The sequence below is a fragment of the Macrobrachium nipponense genome, chromosome 12 (assembly GCF_015104395.2).
Source record: "Macrobrachium nipponense isolate FS-2020 chromosome 12, ASM1510439v2, whole genome shotgun sequence".
NCBI classification, from domain to species: Eukaryota; Metazoa; Arthropoda; class Malacostraca; order Decapoda; family Palaemonidae; genus Macrobrachium; species Macrobrachium nipponense.
Genome location: NC_087205.1, coordinates 71,915,744 through 71,938,146, shown reverse-complemented (window position 1 = coordinate 71,938,146; position 22,403 = coordinate 71,915,744). Strand labels below are relative to the sequence as shown.

The 22,403-nt window shown below is 35.7% G+C and overlaps 1 protein-coding gene across 2 annotated transcripts in view; it reads right to left on the bottom strand.

Moving 5' to 3' along the window:
* The window catches only part of LOC135224599 (SWI/SNF-related matrix-associated actin-dependent regulator of chromatin subfamily A containing DEAD/H box 1 homolog), a 221,348-nt gene that overhangs the window by 159,706 nt on the left and 39,239 nt on the right, over positions 1 to 22,403 (bottom strand). The window contains exon 3 of one of the 2 annotated variants that reach the window (XM_064263757.1): positions 10,356 to 10,619. The exons of the other annotated variant lie outside the window; for it this stretch is intronic. Coding sequence (XP_064119827.1) covers positions 10,356 to 10,619 — 264 coding nt within the window. The remainder of the gene's footprint in view (positions 1 to 10,355; positions 10,620 to 22,403) is intronic. 2 annotated transcript variants of the gene reach the window in all.

The window sequence follows — 22,403 nt, the reverse complement described above, 5'->3', positions numbered from 1 at the left end:
ATAATTGTATTCAAATCGCGCTGTGCGCAAAACGGTTAAAGGTAACAAGTTACTTTTATTTTCATTGTAATTTACACTAAATTGCGATCATTTTGGTATACAACACATTGTAAAACGATAAAAGCATCACAGAGAAAATATTATCACAAAATAATGCATGAATTCCTAACGCATGGACGTAAACAAATATTTTTTTTCAAAAATTCACCATAAATGTAAATTTTGTCCTAGAGACTTCTAATTTCTTTCAAAATGAAGACAAATGATTGAATATTACTATACTGTAAGAGTATTAGCTTACAATTGCAGTTTTCGACCATATCTGACGAGTTAAAGTTGACCGAATGTCGAATTTTTTTATAAATATTTTTTATATGCAATTATTTCGGAAATTAGAAAAGGTACAACGTTCAAATATTTTTCGTTTTATTCTACATAAAATTGCACACATTTTCATATATAAAACTCTATGAAATGCCTAATATGGAACGGAGCAAATATTCCGAGAATGGGAACGTACACATTTCGGAGATTTGTGGCGGAGAATCCGCGCGCGGAGGGAAGGAAAGTTTTTTTAAAATTCACCATAAATCTAAATATTGTGCTAGAGACTTCGAATTTGTTTCAAGATGAAGATAAATGACTGAATATTACTGGACCGTAAGAATTTTAGCTTACAATTGCGTTTTTCGACGATTTCGGTAGAGTCAAAGTTGATCCGAACGTGGTTTTTTTTTCTATTTATCGTGATTTATATGCAAATATTTCAAAATGAGAAAAAAAGCTACAACCTTCAATTATTTTTGTTGTATTCTACATGGAATTGTGCACATTTTCATATAAAAAACTTTATGTAACGGCTAATTTAAAATGGTGCAAACATTACCACAATCGCACGTATGATTTTTTCGGAAGAATTACCGCATGGACGTAAAGAAAATGTTATTTTTTTCATAAATTCACCATAAATCGAAATATTGTGCTAGAGACTTCCAATTTGTTGCAAAATGAAGGTAAATGATTGAATATTACTAGAATATAAGAGTTTTAGCTTACAATTGCGTTTTTTGACCATTTCGGTAGAGTCAAAGTTGACCCGAAGGTTGAAAATTTGTCACTTATCATTTTTTTATATGAAAATATTTCAAAATTGATAAAAGCTACAACCATGGGTTGTTTTTAGTTGTATTGTGCATGAAATTGTGCACATTTCCATATATAAAACTTTATGTAATGGCTAATTTTAAAATGGTGCAAACATTACCACAATCGCATGTATGATTTTTTTCGGAAGAGTTACCGCGCGGACGTAAGGAAAAGGTTTTTTCATAAATTCACCATAAATCGAAATATTGTGCTAGAGACTTCCAATTATTTGCAAAATTAAGGTAAATGAATTAATATTACTAAAATATAAGAGTTTTAGCTTACAATTGCATTTTTTTACCATTTTGGTAGAGTCAAAGTTGACAGAAGGTTGAAATTTTGGCACTTTTCGTTATTTATATGAAAATATTTCAAAAACTGATAAAAACTACAATCATGAGTATTTTTTGTTGTATTCTACATAAAAATGCGCACATTTTCATATACAATACTCCATGTAACGGCTAATTTAAAATGTACAAAAATTATGTCAAAGTGACGAAATAATTTCCGAGATGTGTCACAGATACTTTTTAGTGCGGCAAGGAAGAAATTCACGCTTGCGCGCCTGCGTAACGATTGTAAACAAAACAACACCTTGATCCGTGAACTCCCAGCATCCCCCAAGGCGCGTGATTCAAGAGTTTTCGGCTGGTAGGCCTAAAAGTATTTTTCCGCGAATTTTTAAAAAAACTTTTGTATGTCGACATAAAATATGTCCAGTCGGCACCCGAGAGACAGAAAATGTCGATGTAAAATACGTCCAGTCGGCGTTTAAGGGTTAATAAACATATTATACATACATGTACCATAAAAATCTCTCATCTCAGTAAAAGAGAGAGAGAGAGAGAGGAGAGAGAGAGAGAGAGAGAGAGAGAGAGAGAGAGAGAGAGAGAGAGAGAGAGAGAGACCTGGAGTTCAAAGTATTAAATCTTACTAATTCACTGTAGTATTTTCTTTATTGAAGTGATTGCTTTTTACATTAGTATTAATATTTGAAAATTAGTAAATCATTTATCATGTATTTAGGCATGAAAATAACATCAAAATACACTAATTAGTGATTATTTTTTGTTGGAAAATCCCGCGAATAAGCGAATTCTCCGCAAATAATGGGTAGATAAGGTCCAGAGAAAAATCCACGAATCAGTGAGTCCGCGAATACGGGGGGCCCACTGTATATATATGTATATATATATATATATATATATATATACACATATATATATAGAATATATATATATATATATATATAATGTATGTATGTATGTATGTATGTATGTATGTATATATATATATATAATATATATATATATATATATATATATATATATATATATATATATATATATATATATATATATATGTAGGTGTGTATATATATACAGGCGGCCCTCGGTTAGGGGCAGGGGTTCCGTTCCTGGCCACCGACGCCAAGCGATTTTAAAGCCTACGGCCGCCGCACACCTTCTTTCGAAACTCTAGACCAGTCAAAGGAGCTGTAATCCCACAACGGCGCAATAAGTAAAATTATATTTATGCAGTATAGTACTATACGAAATTACTGTACAGTACATGTGGGTGTCTAAAGTATGTTAAGATATAATAAAGTTGATCACGTGTACAGGTACCTGTAGTGTTCAGGTTACGATCATTAGTCTTACGATAGTTCGATTTTATGAGAGATCAATTTACAATGGTCTAACTTTATCCATCTTCTAGTTACATAAGTTCAATAACAGCAAAGAGAATGATGAAAGTATGGTGTTAACGTTATACTCGTTGCGGTGAACGTGTACAGCCATGAACAAACGAACGAGAAACTACTTTTTTTTTTCTTTTTTTTTTCTAAGTACAACCGAACTGGATAACATCTGTTTGGCTTGTATTTCGATCATCGTACTACAGTGCAACATTACCGTATTTGTTATAAATGGCGTTATGTATAGAATAGAACTGAGATATCTTAATGAATAACTTTATTCGCTATAGATCAGAGATCAATATAGATTAAAGATCAATCGGGAAATATACCGTTAAATTTAAACCTAGTATAACTGAAGCTGAGAAAACTGTTCAAGCTGCTAATGACTATATCGTACATCGGCAACAAGGATAAAACTGCAGTAAAGGTCTGATATCACACACAACTGTAGATAAAATTGGGATAAAATCATTTTAATCAAAACTACTGTGCTTGAAAGAACACATTTTACTGTTGGTTTCACACCGATATAAGATAAATAGCGTAAAGTTCGTATTACGATGATATAAAGGATTACGTATTGCGAAAGGAATCACATAATTTTTTACGCAATGAAAATGCCGCCAACGTAATCTGTTAACGAAAAAAAAATAGTAGTTCGCATTCACAACGAGACATTTTCAATAAATATTTCCACCTAAAAACACGCTGTATATGGAAAAATAACTTTGTCTCATATAAGTCCAAGTATATAGATATTCGTTTATGCTAACTAGAAGCAAGACCATTCGCTCAGAATTGCGTTATGGTGAAACAGACTCGTATTCATCAGCTGATTTCAAACCACAACATTGGCCGCTCCGCGGAAAAATACTGGCTTAAGTTTGCCGTAGTATTTTAAAATACAATAATATGAGAATACCATACAATATTCTTGGATACAGTGAAATAATGTATAACTTTTTAAAGGATTTATGGAAAAGATGCTTAATTAATTAAAATAACACAATGCATTTTCGGAACTGGCGGACAAGAACGAACATGAAAAACCATCCCCTTACAACGTGGAGCCTAGTTACAAAGGCTGCCTTAATTTGTATCTTATTTCTGTACAAAAATGAAAATACCTTTACGGCTAAATTTGCACTTTTTTTTTTTTAACTCGATATTTTCGGAAGAGCGGCAGACGGCGGCATACAAGAACGAACTTGAAAAACATCGTAGTCGATAAGTTAAAGGCTGGGGAGTTTTCAAAAGCTGCCTTTTTATCATATTTCTGCACAGAAATAAAAATACCCTATTCGTAGTACATTTTCATACACATTTTAAACATAAAAGCATAAACTTTATAAAATCGCACACATCGATGGCTAATTTGCACTTTTTTTAAATCGACATTTTCGGAAGAGCGGCAGGCGGCGCTCTTACAAGAAAGAACATGAAAAAACATCGTATTTGATAAAGTGAAGGGCAGTTTCAAAAGCTGCCTTTGTATCATATTCTGTAACAGAAATCATAATGCCTTTCACGTAATACATTTTCATACACTTTTAAACAAAAGCATGAAACAAAATTTATGAATCGACACATCCATAGCTAAATTTGCACTTATGTAACTCGATATTTTCAGCATAGAACAGCGTCAGAGGCATATTTTATTTTACCCCTAATACCTACGTAATAACTCTCCATAAAACTTTGTTAATATTAATTTTGCATAACCTTTATGGTCTGAACGCATTTCTACATAAGTATGAACTCGTTAGACAACGGCGCTAGCGGCGCTGTTAACCGAAATTTGTGCCGTAAAGATACCTTTAAAATGCCTTATTTTATTAATGAATATTTTGACAACCGCCGTAAAAACCGATTCGCCGTTGAGTGATTGCGCCGTTAACCACGGGCCGCGTGTGTGTGTATATATATATATATATATATATATATATATATATATATATATATAATATATTATATATAACAATATATATAAATATATTACATATATATATATATATATATATATATATATATAGGATATATAGCATAATGTATATCTATATATATAATAATAATATATATAGAGATAATGTATATAATATGTAATATTAATAATAATACTTATTTTTTTTTTTAATATATTATATATATATATATATATGGCTATATAATATATATATATAAGATATATATATATATATATGTATATATATATAAGATATATGGATATATATCTATTATATATATATATATATAGTATTATGATATGATATAGATTAATATATATATTATATGATCTATATATATACATATATATATATATGTATATTATATATATAGTCTATATATATATAGATATATATATGTATATCTTATATATATATGTATATAATATTGTATATGATATATATATGTATATATATATATATATATGATATATATATATTATGTATATATATATATATATATATATATATAGTTATAGATATATATATATATGTATATAGAATAGTGATGTAGATATATATATAGTATATATATATGTATATATCGATGGATATAGTATATAGATATATATAGATATATATTGAGATAGATATATATCTATATACTCTATATAATATAATAAATAATATAATATAGATATATATATTATATTAAGAATAGATAGATAGTATATAGGTATATGATAGATATATATATTATATAATATGTATATATATAGATATATATATATATACTAGATATATATATATATATGGTATAATATAATATATGGTTATATATATATATTATATATATATGTATATATTATATAATATAAATATAATATATTATATCTATATTTATATGGTATATATATATATATATAATAATAGATATATGTATAAGATATATATCTATATATATGTATTATATATTGTATATATATTATATGGAATATTATATAAAATAATATTATGTATATATGATATGTATATATATATATATATATATAAGTATATATAGATCTATGTATATATATATGTATAGATATATATATATTATATGTATATATATATATATATATGTATAGGAATATATATGTATGATATATATATGGATATATATATATATATTGTATATAGTATGGTTATATATAATTATGTATATATATATATAATAGTATATATATATGTATATAATATATGTATATATAATATATGTATTATCTTATATATATATATATATAATGTATAGGATATATTATATAGATATATATATATAATTATATATATATATAGTGTATATATTATATATATATATACATATATGTATATATTATATAATATGTATATATATGATATATGTATATATATATATATATATCTATAATATATGTATCTATCTATATATATATGTATATATATATATATATAATAATATAAATGTATCTATATATATGATATATATATATATATTATATATATATGTATATATATATATATATATATCTATATATATCTAAGATATATGGTATATATATATATATATGATATATATATATATAATATTATATTAATATATAAATATATAATAATCAAATAATAGTAAGATATATATATTATATATATATAGTATAATATATATATATATGTAAATATATATAATATATATATCTATTATATATATATATAATTATATAAATAGAATATGTAGATATTGTATATATTGTATCTGGTATGTAGATTATTATGTGATATCATTTAATCTTATTAAACTTACTAATACAGTATTGATCAATATTAATATTTAAAATTAGTAAATCATTTTATATCATAAAAATGTATTTAGGCATGAAAATAACATCAAAATACACTAATTAGTGATTATTTTTCGTTGGAAAATCCCGCGAATAAGCGAATTCTCCGCAAATAATGGGTAGATAAGGTCCAGAGAAAAATCCACGAATCAGTGAGTCCCGCGAATACGGTGGCCCACTGTATATATATGTATATATGTATATATATATATATATATATATATATATATATATATATATATATATATATATATATATATTATGACAAACTCAAACAGGTTGAGATGTAGAACAAGCAAGACTTTTGAGGAAACGAAGGGGAAGATCATCTTCCACAGGCACACAAACGTGAGAGAGAGAATCACGTCTATGTACATGAAGAGGAGACTGATGTAAGTGTGGGGAAGGAGACACAGAGCTCTCAGGCCTCCAGAAGGCGAAGGACAGTGTCCTCAATCCTCCCACATCTAACTCGAGAATGAGGAGGGGGAAAAAGGCGAAGGAGATGATGAAAACGAAGAAGATGGTGATCTATCACAGCCTGCATGAACACCGATGTATTGGCAACCCTCTGGGATGATGTCAAGTAGTGGAGGCCAGGAGGATGGGGACCGCTGGGGGAGCCATGGCTGGAAGGTATGCAGACATGAAATGAGACTACAGGCCTTCCAAGGAGGGGACCCTTCATAGGCCTAAGAAGCCCCACATAGATGCCACTTATGGTGTTGCCTCCTCCCTTCCCAGTGACTCCTCCCCCAATTTTTCCACTGCATAACAGGCCAGGAACAACATTTTGGGCATGGATTGGTTACATCACAGAAATAAACACAACACCTACTGTAAGTTGTGTAGGGGTCAGTCAAGGTTGAAGTTAGGAAGCATGAGCATGTGAACTCTGGAAGGCGGAGACATATGCGTTGACATGCCTGTAACTTCTTTGAACCGATGGAAGAATCCATATCACACAAAGCAAAAACAGACACTTAAAAACATCAAAAAGCAGGAAGGAATCATGACCTGTCTAAAAAAAAAACTGGCTTGGGAGGAGGAGAGCAAAAGCAGACATCTGCTCTTCCAGGCAGTTGAAGAAAGACTAAATGCGTCACGGAGCTTAAGCATGATCGGCGACCAGTCTCCACCTCTTCTACGCCTTAGATGCCAGATACCATAGATTCCTTGCATATACAGTCTTTGTCTTTTTAACCAGTTTCCAGCTGGCACAAGAAGACTTGTCCATTGTTAGGACTTAGGGTTTATTCCACTTGTGAACAATTTAAATTTTATTTAATAACTAAATTGCAGCTTTCTAAAATGAATTCATTTGGTGAGTACAAAAGATGAAGATTCAGTTACCTTAACTGCTGCAGCATAAGATCATAATTTAAAAAAACAATGCTTCCTCTAGGAGGGAAGAGGCATTGGTCATCCATATGCAAAGGCACATCAGTTGAACCAGTGGTAGACAGAGAGTAGGCAAACCAAGAATCAAGATGTCATAAAAGGCAACAGTCAAAACAAGAGCAGTAAAGGCAGACAGAGTTGACTGAGGACACAGGATGACAGAATTGCACTGAAAATTATCAAAAGATCAGCACCCTATCACTACCATTATAAAAGAGCAACTTATTTTCAACCTGGAAACTAAAAATTTTGATGAAGACAAAGCAGATATGTCCAGAGCAGCACTCTTGAACTAGTTTACCTTTTACATACAATACTTCAAAAGTATGCTTGCTGTTTGAGCAACCACTCATGACATAACTCAACCCTTCCTGAAGCTCTCTGCTGCTATACATTCCTTTTTGCCAGCAATGGTTTCTACCACTGCACTGGTCATGGGAAGCTCATGAGTTAAGGGAGTATCCTTCACCTTTGTTAGTTCCAACTTGAGTTCAGCAACTGATCTAACCTGCCTAAGTTTCAGTTACTTCTCCAAATTAAGCACTCTTTAAATCCAATCATTATATCATTAAGAATGCCTCATACTGTTTTGGCAACAGAATTAATCCAATCATCATCCTTCATCTCAATGATACATATCTTCTCTGGGCGACATAATATGTCCTTTAAGCTGGAGAATTCAATGACTTGGAGCTAGACTTTGGTACAGGCTGGGTGTCCATAATAAAAGGAACTACTCTAATCACAGGGAATAGAGAACAGGTCCCTGAGGCCTCTTGCTTCACTTGTACAGTCACAAACCCTAGCCTCCACCCAGAGGCTTATTTACTAGTGTAGATGCAACTAAAGTAGAGGTCTTTCTCTCAACCTTGACAGATGGCTGCTCAACATCCACACCTACTTTGTGGTGGACAGAGACTGTAGCAGCATCAGTCTGGAAATATATCAACTGCTAAGGATACTGTCTATAATAGTATTCTGACTGCTAAAATTTGATGGAATTTAACATGTAAAAAAAAATGAAACTCAAACCTTCATAAAAAATAATTCTCAAAAATTTTGGTATTTCCTAACAAAGAAATAATATTTCTCTGCTACAAGACCAGATTTGTGTATGGTTCAAGAGGCACAGCCCCTATGGCGAGATATACTTGGTCACAACTCCTGACATCAGAACGACTCTGGTTCTGTTGCAGGTCTGGTCTGCCTTCATGGCTACAGTCATAACCCCTGGCATCACCATGGCTTCTGTCCTGAAAATATTTTGGTTTCAGATTGCTCTCTCTGCAACTACAGAGCCTAAGCAGTGGTCTCTGGCTCCTCAACCAGCCCACAGGTCATGGGTGAGGGCTGTGGTGTGGTTCTGTTAGCTCATAAAGGTTCCATTTCTTATAGCATTCATAACACTCTGGCCATGTGCTCAATGACTAGTGCATCTTTTATAAAATGGTTTCTATCAGAGCACCTTCTGTGCCCATGAGCACCATCTCATCACTTGAAGAAGGCTAATTTGAGTCTCTCTGGTCTTTCAGCATCCCATGAAGTGAATCCTGGCATGCTTCTGCCCTTTGTATGTCACTTGGAGTCCCTATGAGAGAACCATCCTGACAAGAATAAACGTCCTCTCCTTGGAAGAGAAAAGGTATCTTATGTTTTGGTCTGAGGGTAATCCTTCAACTGGGTCTCATATATCTCTTCAGTACCATCCAGCTACAGCTGCACTGGGGATAAAATGCAAGTGACTTGGGAAGCATGAATGAAGCTTTAATAAAGGAGATAGGTTCCTTCACCAACTGGTGATGAAGGTTCAACCAAAAAAAAAACAGAAGTCAAAGATTCCCAGAAAGAAGAAATACCTTTTGCTGGCTCTCAAGTGTTTCTCATGTCAATTTCCGAGTATACATCTCTCCCACTAAACAGCCAACCAGTTTGAGGCTGGGGGAATAATCTTGTTCTCAGCACCTACTGCAAAACTTGTGCAAGCCCTTGTCAGTCTGTCATAATATGGTAGGGTGTGAAAAACACAGAGGTACCTCTCAAGCAACCTATTAATAACTGTTTTCTTTCAAGGAAACTAGAAGCCCAGAGCATTTCATCAAGCAAAAAGTAAGGCTAAATTGTGAGTAATGGGATGTAGTGAAAATAAGGCTAAATTGTGAGTAATGGGGTTTTGTGAAAAAAATTTTCTTATCACAATAACAATTACCAAATACTGATAATGTATCAAAAAGTTAGTAGCAATGCAACAATAAACTTAATTTTAAAATGCCAAAAACTAAATTTACAAAGTTTAAACATATTTACCTGAGTTATTACAACTATTTTCAACACTCTGTTGACTGCAAATGGTTTCACTATCACTGTCAGCCATATTGGATTGAAGTGAATTATTTGTTACTAAGTCCGACTGAGATTCTACAACCGTGTGACGATATGAGATCGTAGAAGATGGCTTGTTTACTAGTGTAGTTGTAACTAAAGTAGGGGTCTTTCTCTCAACCTTGACAGATGGCTGCTCAACATCCACACCTACTTTGTGGTGGACAGAGACTGTAGCAGCATCAGTGTCTGGAAATATAAACTACTGCTAAGGATACTATATATAATAGTATTCTGACTGCTGAAATTTGATGGAATTTAGCATGAACATACAAAAAAAAAACATTTGAAAATCAAACCTTCATAAAAAATATTTCTAAAAAATTTTGGTGTGTATTTCCTAACAAAGAAATGTTTCTCTGCATGCAACATATTTTTCATACAAACCTATTTATCATATATACTGTCTTATTGCCACAGATGTGAAAACCCAGTTAAACCAAGAGTATCCTTTTAAAGCAAGAGAGCCCCGTTACAAATGCTCTAGTATCTTGCCAGAGATAACATAAAACATGTTTTATATTATAAGAAACTTCTTTGCTCATGCAAAAGTCATTACAGTCGACCACCCCATACTTGTGAGGGTCAGGGACCACAACCCCCTTGATTACCAAAAATCCACTATATATTGGAATCCCTCCCAACCCCCTGCTAAAATTGCTTCTATGTAATTGCCTATCTGAAGGCGATCAGCATCAAGGAAACTTGGTACCCTACTGTGTAATTGGCTCCCTCCAGTCAATAGCTGTCATCGTGGAGAGAGAGAGAGAGAGAGAGAGAGAGAGAGAGAGAGAGAGAGAGAGAGAGAGAGAGAGAGAGAGAGAGAGAGAGAGAGAGAGAGAGGTGAACTAAGTACATACCTTTCACTGAAATGCTTAAAACTGCTTATTTAATAGTTGAAACAAATGCTCTAGTATCTTGGAGATAGCAGAAAACATGTTTCATGTTATAAAAACTTCTCTGCTCATGCAAACATCATTACAGTGTTACCATAGGGGCCACAAACCCTGTGATTACCAAAAACCTGCTACATTGGAATCATTAACAGAAGATCCTTCCCCAACGATGTGGACGCATGTCTGGTGGAACCCTAAGACCATTCCAGGAACATAAGCCCAGATGCTGAATCTTGTGGAGAGCACTCTGCAGGATCCCTCCAATTAACCTCACCCCTCCCAGTGTAGCCAGAGGAAGTAGAGGGAATAGGTGAGGAAGATTGGCAGGAGAAACGCTCGCCATCACCGAGACCAGTCAGTCACGCAAACGTGATCATGGCCTCGGTGGAGTTGATCGTGCAACTGACTAGTGAGAGCTGTTACTGTCCTCCCGACATATCCAAGTCCCCTTTGAGGTTGAAACCTCTCAGGAGAAGTGAACAAGAGACCTCCTACCGGTCTCACCGAGGGTACGGTCTTGCAAGACTGTCATGTCAATCCTGAGAACCAAGCAGCCACCACTGGAGTGATAGCTGGCCAGTTGTGAGACATCTGAGCGACTTGCCCCTTTCTTTCGCTCAGTGCCCAAGTCATGACGGTGAGTGGACTCGACTCAGCATTAATGGCTCTGGATGCACGCAAATCTGCAGATTTGTGTGCATACAGGGAAGCTCAGAAACAAGTGACCAACACAGAACTAGTCTTAGAGGCAGAACCTCTAGGACTAGCAGCAGAAGTGTGAACCGAAGTTTGCATTTCTGTGGTTCCTGACACACTGGACCCTGGGGACAGGATAATGGTTCCTCTTCCTGATGGAAGACCCAACTGCCACCTCAGTTTGAGGAGACAGACCCTTGGAAGTCGCATGACGAGACTTCTTAGAGCGGGGGGAGACTACCTTCTCCTTCTCCGGCAGGGGAGCCTTAGAAGTCAAAGATGACGACGACAAAGACGAAGAGGACAATAACGACACTTGACGATCTCTCTTCCTCCTTGACTTCTTCACCAACTTCCGCAAGACTTCTATAGGACAAAGCACCGTTACCAGAGAAGTAGAGTTAATAATCACAGGGCAGCTACGTAGACGCTGTCCAGTGACAAAACTCCTGGATAACAGCGACAAATCAATATGATTTTCAGCAGGGAACAGTACACACACTCGAGCCTGTAGAAAAAATTAAATATGATTTAAAAAGAAGGCTACTCCTGTCGCATCCAAGGGCACTGCCCTCTTCATGCAATAAGCTAGCAAAAAGGGCGACAGAGAAGAGGGAATACCAGGAGAAAAAACAAAGGGCAAATTTTCCTCTCAAAAAGGTATAGATAAACCCTTGCCACCAACCTTTAACACATAAAGGGGAAGGGCAGCTAGCAAGGCTTATCACAAAAAGTGAGTTTGTATATTAATCATTAAAGCCAATTAATTATTAACATCAAAACAGTATAAATATTCATTCAAAATAATAAAAGAAAGATCCCACTGGGAAATTGTGATTAACAGCTATTCAGTAAGAGCTCACAAACATACGTCTTCAATTGAAAACAGACGAAAGCAAAGTGGAGTGTTTACATCCAGGCAGGCGGGTCTACCCGCCTACCAGACGACAGTTACTCCCTAACCACCTTGTTCAAGAATTTAATAGCGTGTTCAAGCTTCGCCATAAATTAATTCCTAATGAAAAGGACTGAGGGTTTGTATATCGAGTAGAACAAAATAACATACTGCACAGACAATAGTACCAGTGTTAAAATAAAAAAAATATATAACATTACTAAATTCAATAAATTTTCAGTTAGTCAGTTGTATAAACATAAAAAATATAATTTAAGCACAAAACATTTTAGAATGAGGCAAAAAGTGCATATATGTTCTTGATGTCAAAAAAATCAATAACAACAATATGTAGGGTCATAGGTGCAACCTCCAAGAAGCCTTTGTCTTTAAAGCTACTCAAATTAACCACAAAAGTGAAGCTGGAAGGAGTAATATATTCATGAAACCCTTGGAAATATGGCTCATTCAAAAGGAACTTCCAAACAGGTAAAATTCTGAGACTGTTCACTATCCTCTCTAAGAGTCCATGAACTGTTCTTGCCACAGCCAGAGTAGCCAAACGGGGCACAGGTATACAGGTATTGATTGTCCCGAGTCTGCACCATTGTGCCTGTCTTCCATAAAATCAGATCTGATTCAGGGACATGATAAAGTGGTAGTTTATTACAATAATTTTACAAACAGATCACAGAGTAACTGCCCCAGTGTTTCACATACTGCACTCATGTACCACACTGAAGGAAGGACTTGGCCAAACCTGCTTAAGACACTGTACCCAGATTTCAGGGCAGCAACCATAAACTTTTGTACAGGTATTAACCTGACATCATGCATGCTTTTCCGCTCTAACAAAATTTCTTTTGTTAACCATCAAAATCAAATAGCAGGCAGCAATCATAGTTGATTATCAAATACAGGAACAGCCAATAGATTAATTTAATTAGTAATACTAAGATTAAGCAAGATAGGTCACTAAAATCACAGTGAATAGTATCAGAATATAACCACTGCAAATGTCAGATGTCTCCAGGAATGACCATCAAATAACCATGGTAGCATCACTACTTGGTTTTAACATACCTACCCTAATGATCAAAAGTCACACTAAATGGCTCTAGATAATGGATGGTTGCCAATTATAGTCAGAATAAACATTTTAGTTTTCTGAGATTTAGGGCTAAAGCCCAGGAATAGGACCCAAAGGGTCATTCAGCCCCATCATGAGGTATGATTATGAGCAATGGTTAGATGTGTGTATATATGGGAGCCCAAACTTAACAAAAACTGGAGAGATAAAAATATAATTGGTAAAAATATGGATGACACCAGTTCTTAACTTATTAAATTTATATTAAAATACTAAAACTCTATTACATCTTAATAAATAAGTCAATTTCTTTTAAAAACTTTATTACAGCTTTTACATCTAAAATCTTTGCTAGGAGCTTGCCTGCAAGACCATGCTTACGCTCCACAGCAGCATACTGTTGACACTACACCAAAATGAGCTCAACTGACAAAGGGTTGTTACAATAAGTACATTCTGGAGCCTCAGAGCCTTCAAACAAAAATTTATGTCAGGTGAGAGAGCCCACTTCTCAACCTGCATAAAACTATCTCACTTCTCCTGTTTTTTTATGGAATGCTGGGTCAAATAGCTCTAAAATGACAAATTTCCTAAGACAATTTGTATTTTTCATAGCTACAAACCTGAGGTCTTAACAATAGGATAATATCTAGCGCCTAGCTGGATCCGGTTAAACAATCGGAGATGAAAAAGCAAGTAATCTGTGAGCTCTGGCAACGCATGCATATATCGGGTGGAAACTGGTCAAAGACCATGCACCCACGCTATCGTGTTTAGTCTCTCCCAACTCAGGATGTCATAAGAAGACAGAGGGGTGGATAGAGGTGGGCAGTAAAACGTTGAGACCTCAGGTTTGAAACTATGAAAAATACAAAATGTCTTAGAAAATTAGTCATTTCTTCACGCGAGAACAAACCTTCAGTCTTAACAATAGGATAGACTTATACTTGGTGGGAGGTACAGACATCCTAAACTGGCTGGGGGCCAACCCACCAGTCCAACTCCAAAAGAAATATCTACAGGAGAGGGACTGATGCCTGTGAGAAGCTTGATAAACAACTCAGCCACTGGGTTACGTACAATGATATATGGGGAGATTCATTGCAGTAGGGAAATAAAGAGAAACTCTGCCTGTTCAATAACAAACCAAGGCATCAAGGATTGTTATTATTCCTCACTCCCCCTTGGTATAGAGCAGAATATATGCTACTGAATAGAGGGTTTGACTGTTCATTTGAACACAAAGCAACCAAACTATCGGTATGACAACCTTACTCACCTGTATCAGACCAGTCCAGTAGTGTCTATTCCTCAACCTGCCCATAGAAAGAAGGAAAGGACTCACCTGTATCAGACCAGTCCAGAAAATGACATGTCTATTCCTCAACCTGCCCGTAGGAAGAAGGAAAGGAACAAGAGAACGAAAGAGACCAGCCAACTCACTCATTCTCTCTTCCACACAATCATCCTAGGTAAGATACAAACGTGCCCAGTTAAGGGCAATGACGAGTTACATGATCTGTTGGGCAGCCACCACAGGACCTAAAGAAAGTGTCCATACGTCTGTGGACAACATCCTAAAGATAGAAAGAGGTGAATGTGGACTGGCATAACCAAGAACCAATGCTCAAAACTCTATGAACCACATAATTCTTAAGATAGAAAGAGGTGAATGTGGACTGGCATAACCAAGTACCAATGCTCAAAACTCTATGAACAACATAATTCTTCTTGAAAGCCAGAGAGGGACCAATACCCCTGACGTCATGTGCTCTAGCCTGCACAGATATGGCAGCGGAATCATCAAGAGTCAAATATGACTCTGATAGCTTCACGTAACCATGCAAATTAAAAGCCTACAACAACCTGGCCTAAGATGTCGTGTTCGTGTCCTCTTAAGATAGCTAAGCAGAACCCTGACAGGACACAACAAGTGCTCTTGAGAATCACTGCTCACAAAGTCATCCAAAGATGGAATGGAAAAGGAGGCGAACCTATCATCCTGCACTCAGGGATTCTGGGTCTTAGCCACGAATTCATGGACAAATTTGAAAGACACTGACCCCCAACCCCTGGTGTGCTTCATATCATAGCTCAGGCCATGAAGCTCCCCAACTCTCTTCGAAGAAGCCAAGGCCAGGAGGAAAACTTTTTTTGAGTGTCAAGTTTCTGTCTGATGAACAACGTAAAAACTCATAAGGAGCTTTAGTGAAACTTCTCAGGACCAAGGAAACATGCCATGTTGGGGGCTTAAGCTCCCTTGGTGAACACGATTGCTCAAACCCCTTAAACAGCGAGGAGAGTTCCAAGGATGAGATGTTGATACCTCTAAAACGTAACACTAAACTCAGGGCCGCCCTGTAACCTCTAATGGCGGAAACCGACAAGCCTTTCTCATCCCTAAGGAAGAACAAAAAGTCTGCTATGCGCTGAATAGAGGTTCTGAGTGGAGAAAAACCCTGTTTACGACACCAATTACATTACATCACCCATTTACCTTGGTAAACGGCAGAGGTAGGTTTCCTGAGATTGCTGGACATATGTCCTGCTGTCTTCTGAGAAAAGCCTCTCGCTCAGAGGATTGATTGATTGATTCCGAGTTATCTGGCATCACAACTACCAGGGTCAGCAACGCCGAATACTAAATGGGATAGTTTAACTTTTATAGTATATTAAACAAAATTTTAAATACTTTCATTTTTATAAGAGATACATATAGATTTGATTTAAAAAATAATAAATAATTTTCTGATAAAAATAAAAATAAAATCCTGAAAAAATAAAATTCTGATAAAAAGAATTGTTAATTAATCTGATCTCATAACAGTACAACTTAAAAAAAAAGAAAAAAAAATATACTAAGACAGCACAGCTGTCAAGATATATTTGAGAAGACCAACTTCTTTGATAAAAGAGATAACGTTATTAATACATATGCTTTCTCCCAACAGTTTTGCCATGCTATAATTACCACCTGCTTCACTACTATAAGCTAAAAAACGATTCCTAAGTTCCACTAGACTGGGACACTCAACCAGCAAATGCCTAATGGGTCAGCGGAACTAAGCAATCGTCACAGAAGGGTTCATTCTCCGCGTCCATCAGATAGCCATGAGTTAAAAGCGTATGGCCAATACGTAATCTACACAATACAACCTCCCACTTCCTTGGTATTAGGTCATATTTCCAAGGGTGTGTCTGACTAGTAATTTCTTTCATTTTATTGGGGCTACTCTGTCCCACTGAAGGGCCCATAAATGCTGGATGGATTTCCATATATCAAAGAATGTATCATGATATAGAACAGGGCATTTTCTCTGTATCAAAGTTTGCGCTGCTGATTTGGCTAGCTTGTCTGCCTCTTTGTTTCCTGATATGTTCACATGGGCAGGAACCCAACAAAAAGAAACAATGCTGCCTCTATACTGGTGCAAGAAGATCCACTGCAAGATCTTCAACACCAAGGGATGATCAGTATTAAAGACTTCCAGGGACTATAAGGGACTTTTGGAGTCACAAAATATCGTGTAGCTACCCACTGGGAGTGTTACAATATGTTCCAGTGCTACTAGGATGCCATAAAATTCAGCTGTAAAGTTTGAGGCAACAGAAGGAAGTGCACCTCTTTGGTTAAAAGATTCACTAAAAACTCCATATCCAATGCCGGCATTGGACTAGGAGCCATCAGTAAATATTAAACTTGTATCTATATGTTCTGATACATGCTCTAAAAATATTGCCCTCATTTCCTCATCAGATTTATCCCTCTTTGCTCCGTTTAAGTACCTACAGAATTTCACATCAGGTAACCTCCAGACAGGAGTACTGGGATACACAAAGGGAATAATGGGAAATTTTTTAATATTTGTATCCTCTAAAATTTTTTTAATTCTATAGCTAAAAGGAGTGGGATACCTTGGATGATTTTCGTAAAAACCGTTAAAAATATTTCTATTTGCCACAGCAAATGCCAGAGATTTCGGGAGTCTTTGCACTCTAAACCAGTACCGAAGTAATGATGACTGGTGATAGAGTTCAAGGGGCATTTCTCCTGCACCGACAATCAAACTAGATATTGGTGATGAACGGAAAGCTCCTGTGGCTATACGAATACCTGAATGATGCACTGAATCTATAATTTTTAAGTTAGATGAGGAAGGTGAAGAATATACTTCACAACCATATGACAGCTTTGATAAGATTAAAGATTTATGAAGCTTTAGTAAAAGATTTCTATCAGCTCCCCAACTGGTGTGAGAAAGCACCTTCAAGATGTGTAGAGCTTCTAGGCTCTTTGCTTTTATATGTTTGATATGGGGGACCCAAGTCAATCTACTGTCAAAAACTAGGCCTAAGGAGTGTGCTTGTTCTACACATGGGATTCTACGGCCATACAAATAGAGGTCTGGATCAGGATGCACTACCCTGATACGACAGAAGTGGACAGCAGTAGTCTTGCTTACAGAGATTTTAAAAACCTGTTCCTCAGCCCAACTTACTACAGTGGTACCTCGAGATACGAAATTAATCCGTTCCGACGCGGCCTTCGTATTATGAGTTTTTCGTTTCTTGGAACACATTTTACATGTAAAATGGCTAATCCGTTCAAAGCCCTCCAAAACACCCCAGTAAATTATATTTCCAGGCCTAAAACACATGTTCTAGGGTTACAACGCCGATCCGATGGAAGAAATATGACTCCAAAAAGGCAAAATACTGTACATACTTGAGTAATATTCAACTGCATGTAATGTTCAACCCCATTTTTACTGCATATAGTATTAGGACTTTAGCATATGTCCCTTAGCAATAAGCCTAGCCTATGTTAGTGGTTGCTACTGTAGCCTAGTCTATGATTCTGACATCTAAACCTATGAGCTAAAAGCTTAGAATATGCCAATAAAATGTATAAATAATCAGTATGTACTCATTTCAAATAATTATTAATTAATCATTAACTATAACACACAAACAAACAAAACACAAACCTTCCAATCGATTGTTTATTCAGCTCTTACCCGTCTTACGAGTATCAAACGAGCGCCAAGCAATCATTTTTCCTAGCACACAGTAAGCCATAAATTGTCATTATTATCTCTCTTCAACTAATGAAACTACCAAACAGTATAATAACCATTCATTTCTATTCTTTATTCTATCTTTACCTAATGGAGATACCGAGTTACTGACAGCTATAATGAAACATACGTATACGTAACGTAATAATAAAACAGAAGAAGAATTCTAAAAAATACGTATTTGTTGGCAGTCTGATTTATTTTATATTTTATGATATCTAATTCACAATTTTTTTTATTAAATGTATTGCATGTACTCATTTCAAATAATTATTAAGTAACCATTAACTATAATAAACAAACAAACAAAAAAAGCTTCCAAACGTCTGTTTACATCCAGCACTTACGAGTATCGAACGATCGACAAGCAATCACTTTACACAATAAGCCATAAATTTTCATTATCTCTCTTCAACTACTGAAACTACCAAACAGTATAATAACCATTCATTTCTATTCTTTATTCTATCTTTTTTATTAAATGTATTGCATGAATAAGTTTTTCAATTTACAGCATCCTTTTACCAATAGAATACTTAAAGCACAAGGGGTAGATGCTGACCAATAGGAGAGCAGGACCTTATGGGGTGACTAGCATCAGGAACGCAAATGGGAGAGCGGGAGGATGGTGTGAGTTTACTCAGTTGGCAGCGCGGGAGTTTTAAAATTGTTCTCGGTGGTCCGGGCGAATCTCGGGACTTTACAGCAACAACCTTTCGTATCTTGAAAACTTTTCGTATGTAGAGCAGTAAAATTTTTCGCATTGGCTTTCGTATCTCGAGTTTTTCGTAAGTAGAGCCTTTCGTATCTCGAGGTACTACTGTATTTTATTTATTGTTAATTGTAACTTTCTTTCGGCTACAGTCATCCGGGTGGCAGCAAAGGATATTGACAAGTCATCCACAAACAGTGTCTTTAAGACCTCTCTTGGAATAGCAGCTGCAACACTGTTTATGGCCAGAGCAAAAAGTGTCACACTGAGAACACTGCCCTGGGGAACACCCTTTCCTTCTTTGGCACCTTTTCTCTGATAAAAGTACTGTCCACTTTAACTTTAAAAATACCTACGATGTAAAAATTATTTCACAAATAAAGGTAATTTTCCACGTAGACCACTATTATGCACTGTCTTCAGAATCCCATGTCTCCAAGCAGTGTCATATGCCGTTCTCTATTAAAAAAAAAACTGTCACCATGGGTGTTTGTTTGGAGGCAAAGGCTTCAAATCAGACTAGAGGCTTCAAGTTTTGCAGCAAGATGTCCTGGGTGGGGTGGTGCAATTTTTCAAAAAACCCACACTGAGGAAAAAAAAAAAAGGTTGTTTTAGGAATATTGTTTGCGCTTTAGATACCAGCATCAGTTCTTAAATTTACCATTTTTTTGCCCATCAATTTAACATAAAACAACACGTTTAAAGCAAATGGGGTCGATAACGTTGCTGCAACAAGAGAGGATTACTTTTCCAGGCCTTTAAGGAATGGTAACATGGTAGCTAAATTCCCAAATATGCTAGGGTAGCTGCCTTGTAATCCCATCATTCTCTTGGATAACTAACTGATTATAAAAAGATTTGTGTTACCTTGAAATGTTTTGTTTAAAACATTTCATAAGGAATTCTTCATCTGGACCAGGGGCCTTAGTACTCTTGCTCCTAGCTAAAGCAGTCAAATTCCCTTTCAGAAAAAGGCATATTTTATATAGATCAGCTTTGTTTGATGAAAAGTCAAAGTTACCCTGGGTTTTCTTCCATCCATTCTGAAATTAATGTCCTGGGGAAACTTATCTGATTTTTCCAGACTCGAAAGCGAACGTGTTGCTGAGAACATATTACTAACTCCTGTGGCATCAGTGACCATGATTATTATTCACTTTTAAGTACTGGTTAGGGAGGATTGGGGGTGTAAATTTTACCCTGATTTTTTTCCTTATTTTTATTCTTTCTTCCAATGCTACAGACTGGTGTTCTGCTGTTAATAGTGGTTAACATATTCCTGCCCATAGCTTGTTCCGCTCTGGCAGCTTTCATATAGGCTTTTTGGAAATTGTGCCCTACAATGGTTTGTAAAATTAATGACATGTCCAAGGTTGTGATGTCCTACGGTACCTGGTCAATCGATGGACCTTGTAAGCTCAGTGTAACAGCCTTATCTTCAGGTCTTTCTGACCCACTACGGTTACTGGCCGTCTCCGGAATAGATCCATTTAGTTTCTAGGAATCCTAGTGCAGGACCACTGCAGTATGTTAATGTTCCAATAAGTAGATCAATTGGCATCATTCTACACTTGGGAAAATCTTTTGTTGCATCCCCCTCCAACTCACTCAACATCTTTGAATTTGTTCTCCCAATTTGCTTTGCTCTAAATTGCCATAGCTGGGTGATGCTCGGGATGAGGTGGACCATCATTGGGTGTCGTATCCAACAATTGGAGAATGGTAACTTGGTATGCCAGTCATCACTTGTTCTCCAACTAAAATCAACACTGCAGTTGGAAGCCTAACAAATTATTGAAAGGTAGATGCCAGGAAAGCGGTTGCCCTGTCTGAATGTGATAATGGGTTTAGGTTTGATGTTAAACATCTCCCCCAACATAGCTGTTCTAACTATTGAAGTCCCAACCAGTAGAGGAAATGGCATCCCTTGGGGTAGTTGATGGCATCAAGTATATTAATTCTTTCTTGGGGAAAACGTGGCTATTGGTTGGGGGAATATGTAAAGGGTGAAAACATTATAGTAATATTTGACCTCCTTAAATTAATTCCCCCCCCGTTTACCGCCACAGCTTCTGAAGGGTGGAGTATTTAGTTTCAAACTTCTTGGTAGTTGTAATAGCATCTCGACAGATGTAAAGATGAGGGATACCACCCATGATTTCCCACTTCTAGATCAAATTTAGTTCTATAGAGTGAAAATCTTTCCTAGGACAAGGGGTATATTCAACCGTATCATGGTCTCCCTGCAAACCATACCCCTACATGGGGGAGTGCTCATTGAGATTAAAAGCTTCACTTCCTCATAACGTTCGCTCGCAGTCCCTGACAGTTTGCCACTGAATAGTGGCTAAGTTGAATTTATTCATGTTTATGACCTACATTGTGGTTCCTTTTTACAAGACTGGGAGAGCTCTTTTTTTCGTCTTAGGGGGAGGCATTTTGATCGTTAAGTTTTGTTGGTTTTTTGGTTTTTTTTTGGGTGAAGGTTATCCCCTTCCTCGTAGAGCCCAAACATTTTTCCTTTTCCTTCAATGTCTTTTGATACACTGAAAGGGTTTTTTGTTTTTTAGTTTCTTCACTCCCTCAATCTCTATCGAGATGGAGAA